Genomic DNA, 13,253 nt, shown 5'->3' with positions numbered 1-13,253 from the left:
TCGGTAGATGCATATTTTTCGGACGGACCGGCGTACAGTTCATGTGTCGGGGTCTCTTTCTTTATGGCTACTGAGCTTTCGAAGCGTTGAAGCTGTGTTCAAATTTGAAAGGCAGCTTCCCGTTGGTGCTCACAATATTCGGGGCGAATATTCGGTTCGCTTCCGAAGTGTTACATCAATTATTCATAGGCGGGACGTTGCTGCAATGGCAGGCGCAAGTTTGGGATTTTGTCCTACGTTGTGTCGCGCGCCTGGCAGCGACAAGCAGCTCGCAAAGTCTGCTGGACGACGACCTGTGAATGACAGTTAGGGAGTTTGCGTCCTCTATCAATGAAACTAGAGGATTTTCCGTTGCCTCTATCCATCATCGTTCGGCGAGCTATTTCTATAAATATTTGCACACTGTGGGAGAAAGGTCAGTAGTTCCTTGGAGACAGGGCGGGTTGGCAGTGTTTTATTTCTGGCCTGTGGTACAAATCTTGTAAAAACAGACTTCAATCGATGTGATGCTCACCCTTTGCACTGGATTGAGACTGAATGAAGTAGTGATGGGAATAAAAATCCTGAGCGGATTCTGATTCGATTCTGAAAATTTCGGATCCGACATTGGAATGGTAGGTTCTACCAACATTAACCGGAGCCGTCTGGAGCCGTCTGGAGAGACGTCTGGAGTCATTCGGAGTCACAGTCGGGGACATCCGGAGTCGTAGTTGGGGATATCTGGAATCCAAATCTGGACAACTCCGGACGAATCCGACTCCACCCAGAGTCTGGCAAGTAGTTCTGGTTTTGCCTGTGTCGGAATCGGACTAACAATATCCGAAGTCGGAACGGAGTCGTGGGTGCGCTCCAGAGAGAACATCACTAGACTGAAGAGTATTATCTTTTGACATTTATTTGCCCGTTCTGCATGGCAAATGCAATTGCAACGGTGCAAAGACGACGAAAGGCTTAGCCTTATCTGCAACCCAATTGAAGTATCCGCGTTCGCTTACATAAACGGGTAAAGTCTTTGCTAACACCAAGTCGGTTAATCTGAGCGTATAATACAAGTAAAAGCGGGTTGAAGAGAAGAAAAAAAAACACAGCATCAAAACCAACCATTTCACAGCAACGCAAACGGTGCATCCCGTTTCTCGAGTGACTGGCGAAACGAACACGTAACGAAATCATCATTTCCGTCAGAGCCGTCGCTTTGCTCTAATGCTCCTGCAGTGGTCACTACGTCCTGTGGCCTTTACGTTTTTCTTTAAGCTGCAAGAGACATTGATCCACTGGCTATTGGTTGGAAAGGGTCCAGCAGGAAAGGCGGCGTTCGTTTGCACCATCCCATCGGGCCAGAGGCTCTGGCTCTGTTATCCTGCTCCCGACTTGTCCGCTAATCAAACTCGTGCTCCAAGGCAGACAGCAATAAAGAGTCCAGCAGACCGTGTTGCTTCCATGATGGATGTGCTTTTCACTGTGCTCTATTTCTGTCTTTTTGCTTCTCCTCATTTAGTGGAGCCGAATGTTCTTTTCTTCCGGTGTGTGTGTGTGCGTCCCGGTGTGTTGCCCGCTCAGGTGCGGGTTGCCGTCTTTTTTGTTGCTTCATCTCAGACGCTCAGTTTATTTTCCGGTTTTAGCCGAGAGCCTTATCGTGTCGGTTCCAGAATAACCGTGTCCCGTGTGTTTTTTTTTCGCAGCTTCTCCTCCACTTCTCCACTTCTTGCATCGGCTGTGGAATGATCCGGTGTTCTTTTGTTTCTACGAAAAGAAAAACTCCAAATGGAATGTTAGGCTTCCGGCCGGGAACGGGAAAGACCCGGGAATAGATTTGCTCACGCTGAATTGCACGTAACTGACCCGGGTTGTGTGAGGTTATGAGTGAAATTTGTCTCCATGATTGGAAGCTTTATTAAAACCCCAAGACCAGTGTGCGATGGATGGAATTGGATTGGATTGAACGGTCGGTATTGTCTACGTACTATTAGACCGTATGATTATGTGACTCAAAGTGAATGAAAGGACAAAAGTCATTTCAAGGTTTGTCTTTTCTATGCCACAACCTTTTTCTGTTTATCGAGGACCATATTTTTGGACCCATTTTTCGAGGTCGAACAAATATGCTCCTTCGAAGTTCTTTTTTTTTGCAGCACTCCATGACTCCGGCGATGGCTCCCTTGGGTGCAATGTGTACGTAAGCATTCGCTACCAAACAAGTACGCCACGCTCTTTTGCGCTTGTTTATTCACCTTCGAGCGGGGCCAATAGTGTGCTCGGTGAGGTGTTCGATCCCGCCACCTTACCTGTTTCGCGCCAAGAGGCTATAATGGGCACTTTCACCTCGCGCATGGAAATGGTGGCAATAAAAACACTTGATAGTGGTAAAAGTATCAGAAGACTCTGTACTCGCTGCACAGTACGGCTAGCGGTGAAAATGGTTACGAAACTATACGTGTTCGGCCAAGGTTGTTGGCATCTGGGAGGGGTACTTTTGCCTGTGAAAAGTGTTCCATTTGTGAGAAGCGGAGTGCAAATGGGTTAACTTTGTGAATCAAATGGCTTACAAAGCTACAAATGTGTGTCTGTGTGTGTGTGTGTGTAGAAGTTTACAACCATATACTGCCGGCTGTAATGCAATGCTGAAGTCGTTTAGAAGAGCCATATGAGAGTTATGTGCCGATAAAGTTGATGTGAAGCACATTTTGATGATCCGCTATAAATCACCTCTTGGTTTTTTTTATTCTTTTTTGAACTCGTTGGAGCCAGCTGGATGGCAGCGTGAGTGTAACACAGTGTAGCAAATCGATATCGGATGTCTGTTTCTATTTAAATCAGATCATTTAGGAGTTTTTTTTTCCTTTTTCGTTAAAGACAAATGGGAGTGCTTTGGTGTTTCATAGTAATGGAATGATTTAATGGGTGAGTTGAGGAAGGTTCATAAAAAATTCAACCGAATTCATTACTTCGGATTTATACTGTCTGTAAGAACAAGATGAGCATCCGAATCAAAGAAAAAGGTTAAAAAAATCAATATGATTTAGTGCATGAGTTTTAATGCTTCATAATAAAATGTTGGTTATATAGTAAATAGGAAAAAATATAAAATAAATTAAATTAGCTTTTTGTAAGTTTTAAAGTAATAACATTTATTTTTGATAATTTTATGAGCTTATGAGTGATTTAAAAAATGTTTGAAATGTGTGAGTTAATTTAAGCAAATTGGTTTTATTAGTTGACGGTATATATATGAGCGTTGTCTTGTTGAGTTTTCGTACAAATAAGTTTAACCATTCTTGACTCGGTATAATGTTAAGTATTAAAAAAATGAGTTTTCGGCCCAATAAAATTGGCTCCTACGTAATAATGGTTAAGAAATACAGCACATGGTTGTATTAAAAACATTTTTCATGAACTTTTTGCTTAGTTTTCAGTAATTATTGAATTTATAAGCCGTATTTCAGGAAATAGCTGAACTATACAAATGCACCGACTTTAAATCGTTTTGCAAGAGTTATGTTAGCAAATGCAACATACATTCATGCTGCGATAAATCTCACTATTTTACTATCGTGAATGAGGCACAGAAACAACATAACGAACATCAAGCAATCTATTGAACTGCTGTGTCTATCCGCTCTAATTGGCTCATCATGGTGCCGGCCGTTTGGAAGGGAGAAATAATTCAATACAGCCCAGCGCCGTGCGCCTACCAGCTTACATACAATCCGTGTGCGCAATCTGTTTATAGCTCTCGTCTGCAGGTACGAGTGAATCAGAGTACCGTTTGCCGTCCAGCTGGGCAGATCTGGGCCCTGTGGGCATCGGGAAAACTGGGCAGGGCGAGCATCATACGGATGAAGTGCAAGCAATATAATAAGCAGGAAACAAAAAAAGGCGCATCAGACCCGGCCGGGTTGTACATGGCCTGCCACAACTCCCCCCTCCACAACAACACATCGGTAGTATTCCCGTAATGAAGCAAAACATCCGGCCGTAATGAGGCTAAAAGGATTTCTTGCCCAACTTTATACGCTGTATTTGTGCCCGGCTGGACGTCGCCGGCTTCCGGTTTCCTGTGCTAGCTCTCGTTTTTGTTTTTCGTTTCTGCTTTGACCATTCAACGAAGCCTTAGGAATGAGCTAAATACGAGTTCATGTCCACGTGCCCAGGCACTTTCCACCGAACGTCCTAACGAACCATGGAGGGAGCTTGGGGGGAGTATAACGGGTAGTCGTGTTTTATGTGGATGAGTGTGTCGGATCGCGCGTGGCCCTTTGGTTTGTTTACGTTTGGCCTGTGGCTGCTGCCAATGAGTTCGGGGAAGTGAAAGCTCCCGGCTGCATGGAATCACTTTCGCGTGCAATGCCGGAAGCCGAATTGGATTACGGCACGCTTGGCCCTATTTGTGTACGTGGAAGGATCGCAAAAGATCTGCCAAGTAATAGCAAATCGTTGCTGGGTGGGCACAGTGTTTTTCCGCAAAAAAATGGAAAAAAACATTCCGCACCCGCGCCTTTGCCTTTGAACCGTTTCGCTCTAAACAGACCGAATCCTTACGCGAACGTACACCAATGTTCAATGTGTTTACTGCGATGAGGTTTACTAACTCGCCACCCAATCCACAGCATCGCTGTTTGCAATACCAGCCGAATGGAAGATTTATTGGATTGAAAAATCATTATTCATAAAGCGAAAATTCATTGGCCCGTGTAGGCGGATGGGAGGACGGCGGGATGCCCGAATTGGGATGTTACACTATTCGAAGGAGCAAGGGAATGGAGGTGGAGAATCGAATTTTACGATAGCGAACCGGACGGCCGACATGGCTGACATGGCTGGCCGGCTGCTGGTAGTAAACATTTTATGAAGCGATCGTGATTAGAAAGCATAACATACTGGGGCGCGCTGTACGCGATGCGCTTTGTTAACGACTTGTTTGTGAGCTTTCAGCGCAAGGAACGACCTCTAAGGCCCAACGAAGTGTACCATTGCCCGGAAAGAAGGTATAAAAATTCATAAACTGTGAAGATAAATCGATCAAGTGTGTGCTTCGCTTTCCATAATTCGACCAACCGAAAGCGTCCATGATTGATAACGAGCTGCCGATACCACGTTGCACATCGTTCGGGCATTAAGTGAGCATAACCCCTGCATGTGTTTGGGTTTTATGAAGCAAAAGATGTACGTAAAGTACCCAACAGCTTGATAGAACAACTGATTGGGCCGTAGAATGTGCAGCTGAAATCGCTTAATACCTTTAACAGTGTGAAACATCTTTGCTTACAATCTTAATCTCCTGGAGAGGGAAACGATCTTAACTACTCTTCGTCGGGGTTTTTTGTTTCCCACGGGAAGCCGATCAGTGCGGATAGTTTAACACAGGCTTGTGGTTTTACTTTTCGGTCGGTTCGGCTTCTTCTCTGAGCCAACTCTGCCAGGCCACTACACTTCCGAAATCGCATCAGATGATAGCTGTCGGGTTTGGTGGCTGTCGGCTGTGGTGTAATCTCTTAAGTCGCCCCGAACAGCTTGCCACGGTAGCCGTGCAGAACAAAACTGAAGGAATTAATTACAACTACAGCTAACGCCTTTGGTTGGTTACCTTTTAGCTGCGAGAAGCAGGGCGCATGGCGCTTGCCAACGGGGGCGAAATCTATTAAACTTCTTAACGAACAACTATTGAAGAAGCAGGCCCCCTTGGCTGGGGCACTTTGGATTCTCCAATTGCTCGTTCCCGTGGAGCGGAGCTTCGATAGTTCCGGGCACGAAGGAGATAGTGGAATGGTTTGGGCGAGAAGTTGGGCGCTTTGAGGATCGAGTTTTCACGCGCACCAAGCCAAACTTTTTTGCTGTTACGAAGCCAAACTTTTCTAATCAACTCATTTTGGAAACGCGCGAGATTCGGATGGTTTTCTCGCCATTGATGCACTTGCTGCGCGATGCATAGTGCAATGGGGAAGAGAGTAGAGAGGGAGAGAGGGCAAGAGGGTGTTCTATAGCAGCTGAAGTGTTGGATAAAGTATTTAATCTTCTAATGGATACTACAACGACTGAGTGGAACTCCTCAAATTCGTTCCTCCGTTCATAGGAAAACTGTAATGCTTTCGCTGTGTGCAAGTTGGCTTCCATTTTCCTGTGAGTGTTTTTCTTTCTTCTTCTCCTCCTTCCCCATCTCCGGGTGTATAATGGACGAATTTCATCCATTACATCGTCGGATGGGTTTCCCTAATCATGGAATTAGCAAACGAGTCTACCCAACAGCCAAAACCATACGAGGCAGCGCCTTTGTACCATGCGAGGTGTCTTAGTGATGGCTAAGATTTCTCATCCACCACCCGAGCGAGGCAGCCAGGTCTTGGAAGGCAAGATGCAACTCTGCCCTCCCGGTGGAATGTAAAGTAATTCCATTTGCAACGACCCTCCACTGGGTCGTAACCTTCGGCCGCGTGAGAGTGAATAGTAGCAGCTTCTTTAGAGACTTTACCCCCCCCCCCTTTAAAATGGGACCTGCATCCGTGGGGCCTCGACAACGGAATACGGAAGTTGCAAAAATGGAGGTCAAGTCGGTTGAAACTACATGAAGTGCACCAACACGCACTCCTCCTTGCCGCAAAATGCACCACCACGCGAGACCAAAGAACGAACCGAGCAGGAGTAACTTTACCGAACGCGCATCGGCGCGCGTTGGCATTTTGTTTGTCCCGGTTTGCTGCTACTGCGGCCGCTTACGGTGCACTTTGGCACAGGGTGCAAAGTTTTGCTAACAAATTAATTTAATTTGTACCGATGCAAATCACGGCACAAATATGCTTTGCGCTCGTCGCGCTGAGCAGAGAGTCAGCGAGTTTCCTGGCGTGTGAGAAGCGCGAATTTTCGGCTACCGACATTCTTGGGGGAGATGGTCAAGACACGGTAGCGCTGGGGGTTAGGAGTACCCTCGGTTCGTCGCGCTTCGCTAAATGACCTACTTCGGTGGTGGGGTGGTTCATTGATGCGCACCGTGCGTGTGTGTGTGTGTGTCCATGTGCATAGGAAAGTTTTCATCGACTTCGACAGCACCGTTCGGTCGCTGTGATCCAGAAAGTGAAGATGAGAAAACGACCAAGAGGCCAAGGTAGTTCTTGGAGGCACCATTTTGTGAACGCAATGCAAGCTCGGGTTGACACTGCTGCTCTCCCTTCGGTAGCTATTTAAAGGCTTACACAGAAGTTTAAATGACTTTGAATTAAATCTCTTCCCGTTTACTGCTGCGCTAGGGAAAACGCGAACGGCTGTGGCCGCTCTCTGGCCCACCGGGCTGGTCCGTCGTGTGAGGAGCGTACGAGTGGGCAAGTTTTCCGATGACTTCTACCAAAAACGCGCTAGAATTGCAACGTGGTGCTGCAATTGGCAATGTGGCAGGAAGAGCAAAGTTGTCTGTACGGGGGGAGCGAGCTTGCCCGCTGTCTGAAGTACCGCTGTCGGGAGGGTGTTTTATCTTTCTTAAGTAGCGCATGTGAAAGGAGTTATCAAGAAGCGCTGGGAGTGAGGGTGTGGGTAATTGGGTGCGATTGCAGCAGTGGTGAAGCTTTGTGTAGCGGGCAAAAGGGCAAATGTTTTATCATAATGAGTTTGTCACATTGCTTGGCTGCATGGGCGACGAAATATGTGACATTACTTTTTGTTTGAAGAAATTGTCTGTTTGCTCTATCGTGCTAATTACAACGATTGGGGAAAGTTTTGTATACGCAAAGAAAAGTCTTTTGATGATTTTTGTCACAAAAAAAGTAGTTTCGCAATGAAATGAAAGCGAATGCAGTCTCTTTTAGTTGATAACTCGGGGAATCTAACCAACCAGGTATCATACAAGCCAAGTGCTTAAATATGTCTTATTTTGATCACAAAATAACATGGGAATGTACTGATGAACTCAACGTGAACTGGTGAACAATCGTTATCGCTCAATGTTGGCTCCAAGTCATCAATTTTTGACTCATTTAGCAATCGTGATAAATGTATAATGTATTTGAGCAGATTTATGACAACTGTTATTAGATAATAAGAAAATTCAATACAGGGTTTAACAAGTCAGAATCGAATGTCAGCAAAACCATTTGAGTAACTAAAGATTCAATTTAGTGGTCAAAAGTTATTGTTACACCGCACCAATGCTATTTTCACAGGCGTAATATGATTTTTCCAACGCGCAAGTTGTTTTTTCAGAGGCCTTTTGCATCGTTTTTTGCAAATTTAATCACGAACTTTGAAATTATTTGATTGAAATCAATGCTTTCATGCGGTTTTGCTTTATACTTATGGAATATTACTTATTTATTGTAAAAATGGGGATTTTTAGTGCATACAGATAGTTATATTTCAAATTCTTGAAATGAAATTATCAACTACTGAACTTACATAAATTATTTTAGAACACACAGTTTCAGCCGTTACGTTGAATTTTCTTAATAAAGCGATTGACTTACAGTCAAAACTTGATGCATAAGAGGCACACATTGAAGGGCATTGTCAAAAAAGTATGTCACGCTGTCAAAATTAGGAGAGTTAGAGCCAAAATCTAGTGGCAACGACTGGCAACTTGGGTAACAAAATCGCATATGTTCACGACGCGTTCGCTACTCCGGTTCCAATAGCGTTGACTCATGATCGTCATATGATCCAACTGTATTTACTATGTTTACTGATACCCTTATACGTCATTTTTCTTTGCAGACTTTATCATCTTAAACATCGACTGAGGAAAAAGGAATTATTATACACTGCCTGTTTTTATTTGCATTCTTCAGTCGGTGTATGTTATCTGTGTGGTGCTGTGCAAAGATTAACGAAAGTGAATTGTGGAACCGTCTAGAAATAATTTCTACTCCATTATGCAGTGTTCGGTGTACGGGTGGAATTGAATTGGCAACCGAGTAAGGAATATTAATTGCACCCGTGAATTGAATCCGTCGAATTTACTGGCCCGCTCGCGAGCCGGATAAGAACGGCATGCCGAGTGGGGCAGGTGCTTGCCGTCATCCTAGCCGGCCCCACCCCATACCGTGTTGTTCGTCGCGTGTGTAGAATGGCCGATCCTCACGTGGGGAACCGGTAATGTTCCCCCATTCGTTCACCGCACTGTACAATGCAGGCCCACGATGGGCCAAAGCGATCCTACCGCCACGACCGTCAGCAGCAGCAGCAGCCGGAACCGGAGGTGAGCAGCCGTGTCACGTCCTGTGCGGGGTTCGTGCTGCAAACAAAACTCGTCCCAGCCCGTGCCACGATCTGGCTGTGGGTGCTGTGGTGTGCCTGCAGCTTCGCCGTCGCTCCTGCCCGGGCCGGACCGCGCTACAGCTCCCGCATCGTCGATACAAAGTCGGGCGCCATTCGGGGCGTCATTCTCGAGCTCAACTCCAAGCACCTCGAGCCAGTGGAGGTAAATTGAATTTACGGTGCACGTTTCGTGTTCGATCAGTGTTCCACGCCCTCGCGCGCGTGTGTGTGTGTGGGAACGGTTTTGAGCGAAAGCAGTGTTTTGCAGAGTGTAGCCGTAAGGTGTGAAATGGTTAGTGTATGTGCTGCTTTCTTTTTCCCGTAATTTTTTTCCAAACAGGTTTTTAAAGCAGTGCCGTACGCAACCCCTCCGATTGGAAGTTTACGTTTTGAGCCACCCAAGAAGCTGCCGCCGTGGAAGGGAACGAAGCTAGCGGATACGTTCGGTTCGGTGTGTCCACAGGTAAGTTTGTCATACGTGATTTACTGTTTCTGACACTGATTTAAGCTGCACAAGCAAGTGACTGATGCATTTAAGCTTTTAAAATGTTTATGATTCAACTGACAGTTTAAGTTTATTCACATAATTCAATGGTATGTTTGTTTGAAATTAAAATGTTTGTGGGTAATTAATGAAAATGGAGGTGCCTGGTACTTTTCATAAAATTATTCAATAGCAATCCAGCCTCATGCGAAAGTTTTAATCTCTACGACTTGCAAAAAATTAAGATAAATTAGATTCAGATAACCTTTTGAATTGGAACATTCACGCTCCATAACATTACGATTCATTTTAAAATAAGATAATGTTCCTCCTGAATAATAAATAAATAAAAAGAAGCAGTTTACATGATTTTTGATAAAAATGGTTTAATTAAAATTGAAATTCAATGTTGATTTCAGTATTTTTGGTTTATTTTCTCAGACATGTATACATTTTCTGAGTGTTGGAAGCATTAATGCTTTGTTTTGGGTACCTTACTAGTAAAGTATACTACTAGTAGGTATACTAGTATATAAATTAAATCCGACAGTATGTATTTTTTATCGTATACATTTTCAATTCAAAATTGTTCTACATTTTTGTTTTAATTTTTGTAATACGAAAAGACAAGGTCATGCAAGGGGCAATTAAAAGTCCTTTTTTCATAGTAAATGGAGACGCATGGTAGTTCATATGCGAATATATTTCCTCCAAGTGCTCATAACCTCTATCAAAGCAAGCTTTTGGATACAAAACCGCTGAAAACACAACCCAAACCTATTATTCATGTTCAGTGGTCTCAAAACAAGCGCAACTATGTAAAATAATCAATTACTCTCTAATGATGTGGCCAGGAAACACAGCAAGGAACCGTTCTTCAGCGGAAAAGTGTGCCTGCTTCACGAGAGGAAATTTTTCAATAAACCCATTATCTACCAGTTCTGCCGGCGTTGAATGGAAAGTAAATGGCCGGCTGACTTAAGGCGCCCAGCACGCACGCCATCAAATCCGTGCCTAATGGTCGCTGATGAGACGATTTCGTTTCTCGCATTCGGCGCACGTTTGCCGTCCTGCTGCGAGGGGCACCGAAACAGGGCGGTCCAACGGTCGGTGCCTGCCTCAACGCACTGATGACGTGATTGCAGTCCGTGCTGGTAGATGATAAATGGTACCATCATCGTCGTTTCAGCACTACTGGCAAATGGGTTTACAACAGCGTTGGAAAAGAAGTAAAAAATAAAAAATGGGAAAAAATCCAAATCCAACCAAAAGTACGGAATAAAAATTGTCCCACTTATCCGGCAAATTTCTCAACCAGCCACTGAAGGACAAAATTCACCCCATTGCTCAAAACGCCACGTATTCTAGCAAATGCTGGTGCCAAAGTAACTCTCACAGTTCGCATTGCACTTACGCCGGTCGTCCGGTGAAAGATGGTCAGCATCATTTTCCATTTCCTCACCAAGATGGAGTCAGCTCGTTTTTTTGTTTTGCTTCTCTCTTTGCCCTTCGCTCGCCAACTGTCTTACATCGAGCGTAGGGATTGCACCGCAATAAAGTGTGCCGTTTTTTGAAGGCTTCAATCTGCTCCAGACTTGCTCAGCTTTATGGATTTTTTTCCCCCGAGAAGGGCGGGAAGGGAAGTACCAGTAAGGAAGGAAAGCAAAATTCCAACCGGCAATTGCACTGCCGTCCAAGGACAGCAGGGCCCTTTTTTTTCAATTCAATAGTGAAATATTTTAGTCCACTGTGTGTGCGCCAGTTCGTGCTTAATGTGCACTGGCGGCACTTGTTCAGGAAATTAATATCATAATTTTTTCACCGTCTCCCGGGCACACCGGTGCAATCTGGTTGGTTGTCGTTTTGCATTGGTGGTGGGCGAACGAGCGCTGGAGCTTTATCGGGTGGGCATAAAGTGCAATCGTGTGAGAGGGAGTTTACTTTTGCGTAATTTGCTTGCGCTGCTTTTTATGAAACTGATTGTGAATGAAGGTAAAATAGCGAAGTACTTTTAAATCTGGAAGAAGCTGCTCATTTTAAGATAGATGCGAATAATTTTTTTTTTTGCTTATAGTTGTTTGCGTGTTCAAGTGACTAATGCTTAATTGAAATAGCTCTTAGGACAAATAAAGCCTGCATTTGATTTGAATAAATTTGAGTGAAAACAAAACATGATCCAATAGGAATAATGAAAAACTATTTTTAAATCATGGAGGCGCATGGTTGTTTATGATTTAAATGTTGTACTGCAGTGTTTAAAGCTATGATTAGAAGATGTTATCAATAATTTAATAGCAGAGAAAACATATTGAATACATTCAAAAAAATGATTGAATTCCTTACAATTTTTATTCTTATTGAAATTGAAATGAGACAAGTAAATAACAAGTTTTATTTAAATTTCCCTTGAGTTGTACTCATTTATGATTGCATAAAAACAACCAAAACAAACAAGAAAAAAACTAGCATAATCCTTCCTATCATCGTTTTACTATTTGTTTGAATTAAATATTAAGCACTGTGATGTAATGAGCACTATTCAAAATTATTCTGCTACCATGGTTACCATGGCCTCACTATTGTTTCTGTTCCAAAAAATGCACGAGTGAAGAGTAATACTGCCTTTTTTCCCTAACTTAACCACCATAAACTGTAGTCCAACATTTTGTTGCTTTGTGAAACAGCTCGACAGGAAAGTGTACAACTTGAATCCTCCCGAGTGCATGAGATTAATTTTGCCGAGCCAAAAATAGTATTCACGTACGTCATCCATTCATCCAACGAAGGATTACGTCATGTCAGTTTTTCCGCATTGAATAATTCATAAATTAAAAATGAAAGGAAACAAGTGCATTAGCTTAGGTTACATTTCATACAAGCATTTTCTGCTTGCTGCAAGTATCATGTGCAAAGAGTCTTTTTTTTGCTTCCATTCGATGCTTTGTCGTAAAGAAATTAACTGCTAGAACAAAAAACGACAACTCCCCGACCAGCTGGTACGCTCAATAATATAAATCATTTAGCTAACAAATTGCAAGCACACCGTGTGAGCCACTTGGAAAAGCAATTTGTTCCACGGGGAACACAAAAAAAACCCAACAGGAAAAAGTTAAATCTCGAATGGGAGCAAAGTTTTGCCGTCTCGCGGGAACACCGACCAGCGTTCGGTCACTTGCTTCGTCAAAAATTCAGGTCAATTTCATGACTTTACAAAATGCCGCCAAGTTTGGTGTGGAAGTATGGGCGAACACGACGACCACTGCGCAGCGAAACGTGGGCAACTTCAAAACCGTTGCTTACGCGAAACGAGCTCCAAAGGCAAAGGTCGCCGACAGGCAGCCAGGCAGGAAACACTCGTTGCATTAAATTGTCGACAAATGGCTAATGAAAAATAAGCTGCTCGGGTGTAGGAAAATGCCGAAAGTGCCCCGAGGTATGGAACCAGCTGCCGGTCTGTCCTGTCTTTGCCTGCGCGTTTCCCATCTGTTTCCGCTTTAATTCGCACACATCATCGTCAGACCCATTTCCCTTCCTT

General features: G+C 43.9%; 1 protein-coding gene across 2 annotated transcripts in view; it reads left to right on the top strand.

The window, feature by feature from the left end:
- Positions 1-13,253, top strand: part of LOC121599444 (neuroligin-4, X-linked-like) — a 143,783-nt gene that overhangs the window by 67,660 nt on the left and 62,870 nt on the right. For both annotated transcript variants that reach the window (XM_041927249.1, XM_041927248.1), the window contains 2 exons: positions 8,692-9,397; positions 9,575-9,697. In XM_041927249.1, coding sequence (XP_041783183.1) covers positions 9,104-9,397; positions 9,575-9,697 — 417 coding nt within the window. In that variant the 5' untranslated portion in view covers positions 8,692-9,103. The remainder of the gene's footprint in view (positions 1-8,691; positions 9,398-9,574; positions 9,698-13,253) is intronic.

Source organism: Anopheles merus, chromosome 3L (assembly GCF_017562075.2).
Source record: "Anopheles merus strain MAF chromosome 3L, AmerM5.1, whole genome shotgun sequence".
Taxonomy (NCBI): Eukaryota; Metazoa; Arthropoda; class Insecta; order Diptera; family Culicidae; genus Anopheles; species Anopheles merus.
Note: the sequence above shows the minus strand (reverse complement) of the source record. Positions and strands in the feature narration are given on the sequence as shown.